This window comes from Lycium ferocissimum, chromosome 10 (assembly GCF_029784015.1).
Source record: "Lycium ferocissimum isolate CSIRO_LF1 chromosome 10, AGI_CSIRO_Lferr_CH_V1, whole genome shotgun sequence".
Classification (NCBI taxonomy): Eukaryota; Viridiplantae; Streptophyta; class Magnoliopsida; order Solanales; family Solanaceae; genus Lycium; species Lycium ferocissimum.
In genome coordinates this window covers 36,868,453-36,873,255 of record NC_081351.1, presented here as the reverse complement: position 1 = coordinate 36,873,255, position 4,803 = coordinate 36,868,453, and the positions used below count along the sequence as shown (strand labels likewise).

General features: G+C 33.5%; 1 protein-coding gene across 1 annotated transcript; it reads right to left on the bottom strand.

Annotated features, from left to right (window-relative positions):
• Positions 1 to 235: 235 nt before the first annotated feature.
• On the bottom strand, positions 236 to 1,427 carry LOC132035382 (protein PHOSPHATE-INDUCED 1-like). The gene has a single exon (XM_059425638.1). It carries the CDS (start codon positions 1,385 to 1,387, stop codon positions 449 to 451), a length of 939 nt encoding a protein of 312 aa, XP_059281621.1. The 5' UTR covers positions 1,388 to 1,427; the 3' UTR covers positions 236 to 448.
• Positions 1,428 to 4,803: the final 3,376 nt, after the last annotated feature.

Here is a 4,803-nt window from a genome sequence, read left to right as displayed (position 1 = left end):
AGACCAAAGAATTCAAAAAAACATATCATTTATATAGACTTTTATCGCTTCACAAAAGTTGAGTTATATTTGTATTTTAACTTTTATTTTGTGAGGTACTCTTTCCTTTTTAATCTAATAAAAAAAAAATACATTTCTTTATTTGTAAACGATTCAATTTTAAATTCTCCATTTAACCTTTTTTTTATAACCACATAAATGTGATGGCAAATATGTTTACATCTACAAATTCCAAAAGTTTCTTATCTTTTACAAACTTTGTGAATATATAATCAAACATCGCCAGGTAAAAATAGAAGAGCAAAACTATTAACTACGATGTACAAGACGAAAACTACATTTGCCTGAAAGTAAATGTTAAATAACTACATATATAACCAAAATTTACATAACTAAAAGTAGACATGTTGAGTGCTCAATCATCCAACAGAACTACCTTTACATTGACTTAGACAATAGTTGAGCAAGCTGATTTATTTGGATCAAAAAGCCCTGGCAAGAGATACTTCCTTCCGTTTGTACCGTGTGCATTATAGCTTGCACCCGTTATCGAATCAACAAGCAGCTCACCCGCATAACCTGGATATGCCCCTCTACCATATAGCCCGGCGCAAGCCGAAGCCGCCTCTAGAGGCGCTTGGGCTGGGCCTTGGTAGTAACCATTCCCGTACGGGTTGGTTACTACTCCAGCCAAAAAACTCGCTATATTTACAACCATGCCATCCGCGCCCACGTCTCCGTTAGGTGCACCCAATGGTGTGGCCTGTGGTCCGTAAATAGGTTGGTGAAATGGCCACGCGCATTGACCAGGACATTGAGTTGCCGCATTACCCGCCCATATGAAAACGGATCTTTTGCCTTGACCCGACCCGTGATAACCGCAGTTGCTCATGCAGAAGCCTTCAACTGCAACTTCTTGGGCTGTTAGGACTAAAGTTAATAATTCACCTTTTTTTGAGTTTAATTGAGCCAACTCAGATATTTGGGATTTCTTTAAGGTTTTTCCAATTGAACAACTTTCATCAGTGAGCTGATTGGATAAAACTAAACGGGTTTCTTTTTTACCCGCTTTTGTTAAGTAGTTTTGAATGGTTTGCCACCATTTTGAAACAGTTGGTGTTTTACGTGACCCAATTTTGTTAGTAGAATTTAGAGATTGGAGAAAATCCACAATAATAGATTTTTGGGCTGGTGAGAATTTTCCGTACCAAAGAATGGATATTGTTAGCTCTCCTTCTAATAAAGGACCATTATGGTACGTAAGACCTATTGGAGGTGGTTGATGTAGTAAAAGTAAGTTTCTTGTTCCACAAGTAATGTGGAGCAAGCTGAGAAAAACAAGAACAAGAAGTGGATAAGGGGTTTTCGAAGACTGAAAAGGACCCATCTTTCACAAAAATGTTGGAAAAAAATCTGGAATGTTTGGCTGGATCGTGAATTGGATAGCTACAGAGTGAAGTGATGGGGCTATATATAGATGATGAGATGCATGAACGTTGTAAAGTAGGGGCTACATATGTAGCTTTAATGAGGAGCAAGCTTAAATGTCATTTATATCTTAGTATAATTCAATATTGGGATGCTACACGAGAACGGAATTGATTAAGTGAACAAAGTACTAGTAACAACAAAAATAAAATTATAATAGTGGAGGATAAAGGAATCTAAATCTAATCGGTTAAAAGATAAATCTTGTATGGATTAAAGATTGCAAAGATGGTTGTTGGTAGTGTATCAAGTGGGCAATGAGCATGTGTTCGAAGCTCTTCCCAAGAAAGTCTTGACGTAAGTTCTCAATTTCTTTAGTATCTCAAAAAGATCAATGTTTTGAATATAGACATGTATTTAACATCTTAATTAATTACAGTAATTATTACTCCAAGAAACTTTGGTTTCTAAATTATGTAGTCATGTAGATGGTGCATAACGTTATGCAAACAGCATTAAATTTGTCTTAAGAAACGCAAACTGTGTACCATAATCTTGATCTAATTGTAGCAATATCATGATGCACGACTTGTGGTTAAAGTTATCGAGGGACGGTGGACCTTGGAGCTACTTATGTGTCTTGAATCTTGATAAAGCTCTGGGAGACATGATTGAAGTGGACTCACTTATGCAGAGCCAGAATTATTTAGTTTATGAGTTCTAAATTCAGGAAAAGATATCAATTACTGAGTTTTGAATAAATTATTTATACATATTAAATATTTCTTAACACAAATAATATAAAGTTTCAACCAAAGTTATTGTATCCTGCCATAGCTTTCTCTCTAGCTCCCGCCCTGAGTGGGAGAGAGATAAATCTAGTAGATTTAAATTGTAACCAGATTTTCATTAATCAAGAAAGGTAACCCGCTTAAACGCCTGATAATTTGAAAACAAAAAAGTTTATAAAATGACAAACTTATTAATAACTAAAACGATTACTCCTACTATATAATTAAGTATTACACAAAAAGAATCGTCTCTATTTTTGATGGGGATGTGAGGTTTATGATAGGCCGGTTGCATCTCCTTTTTTAATTTTAATTTTACAGTAACTAATTTTGATTGCTCAACTCATTTAGAAAATCCTGAAAATATTTTTAAAAAATCTTTTCATTTTTTGAGTTACTGTGAAAGTTACAATTGCTATGCAAATGCACTGAATTTGAGCGTTATGGGCATCTAATATTTGGCTTACTTTGGGAGGGGAATGAATTAAGTGGTGCTTTCCGGCCATACTATTGAGGGGTCCTGTATTGCCATGTCCATTTCCCTTCATTTTCTTCTTCTATTTTCCACTCTTCTTTTAATGTCATGTCTTTCTCTTTCGAGCTAGCAAAATGGCATATCCTTATGGGTCATCGGCAAGACCATACCACAGCAAAATTGGAATATTATTAAGAATGTTCAGCTGAGATAACATCGTGCTAGGTATATAATTTAAATATTTTTAATATAGATTGAAGTGTAAAGACTTAATGTATTATTAATATAGTTTGATTTGTGATAGTTTGTCAGTTAACTATTTATCAGGTTATCAATTCGTGTTTATAAAAAAAATTACTGAAAATTATCTAATTAGCAACTTGATTGTGTAAAACCAATTTTGAAGGCAGCAAAAATAAATCATATCATGGACTTTACGTGAAAATTAAGTATTGAAAGAACAATATAAAAAAGATCATACCCAAAAAAAATTGAAAATTTAGTTCGTAACTTGAAGCTTTTAAAAATGTAAAAGAGCTAAATTACCCCTATACTTTGAGTGGGGCCTTTGTTTCGTTAGATGGAGGGCCATCGGTCACCAAAAGGCTAAAGGTGAGGATAAATTCATTTAAAAACGTTAAATGACGAGCGAATATAAACAACTTATCATAGTACATAGGTATATTTGGCATTTCCCCTTAACATAATTCAGCCAAATATTTATAGCTAATTTTCTCAATAAAAATACAACTAATAAATTTTCAAAATCCCTTTTTTTCATGCATAACTCTTTTCCTTTCTTTTCTTCCTTTTTTTCTCTTGGCCCTTTCCCGCGCTTTGCTTGCTGCTGTAGAGAGTTAATATAGTACATTATATTATGTTTTTCCTTCTTGAATTTAAGTTGACTAATCAACTTGTTCTGTGCTTATTCTTGTTCAACATTAAATTTCTCGCAAGATCCCTGCATGTAGTCAAATTTGTGGCTTGGACCGGGACTACTCATAACCATTAATCTCTTTAATTCTTGAGCGACCTATTGGCTCTACTCGGTGTACCTTCGTTTGAAGTATAAAAAAAGAAAATATAAAAGAAAAACGGAATAGAGAATAGAAGAATGTATACGTCAATTTCCTATAGCTATACAACAAAAATATTTGCATTTTTTAATATAATTATATATGATGTGTCTACTTAAAGAGTGAAGCTAAGTAAGACTCCTAATATTTGTGTATATATAGTACTATAATATTAGCTTGCAGATCAAAATTGAGAAGCCCACTCGTGTACTAATCTACATATATACTTACGCCATTTATTTTGTACGATATGTTTGCCAATAGGAAAGGAAACCAGACAGCTTTCATTTGTACCAAGACAGAGAAACACTCTTCAGCCACGCACTGGTTTCCTTCGAACCTGAGATTATAACCATTTGCTTTGTCCTTTTATTGTATTTTATTTGGTCGAAAAAGGAGAAATATATATTAGATCTATAATTTAGTAATATTACAGTTCAATGGTAACCTTACAACTAGTCATGATTTGCCATTGATGCCTTACAATAGCCGTCGTTTATGACATGACATTAAAAATTCAATGGCAACTTGCCATGCATGAAGCTACAGCTACTAGCTATATTAAACTCACTCTATTTAATTTTATGTGGTACTATGTATCTCGTTATCGATCCGTTCAACAAATAACGATATCTTTCTTACTTTGGAAACAATTTAAGTTTTAAACATTATATGTTATCTATAATAGCATGTTATTTTAGCCACATAAGTTTCTTTCTTCTTTTTCTTTTTTCTAAATTTCGTGTTCAATTGAACTACGTCACATAAATAAAAATGGAAGGAATAATGTATATCCAAATATCTCGTAAACTAAAAGGTTTAAAGTAGTTTGAATGACCCAAGCAAGAGGCAGAAGATGTTAATTACTTTGGGGGCAAGCCTATAACACTTGATCCTACCTTCCTGATATATTTCTCTTGATTTTATTTGTAAAGAAAGCCAAAACCTACACAAGTGGCTCGTAGTAGATGCGATTAACGAAGCTTGAAGTCAAAATATGTATGAGAGGTATAATGTTCTGTCTATCATCTTC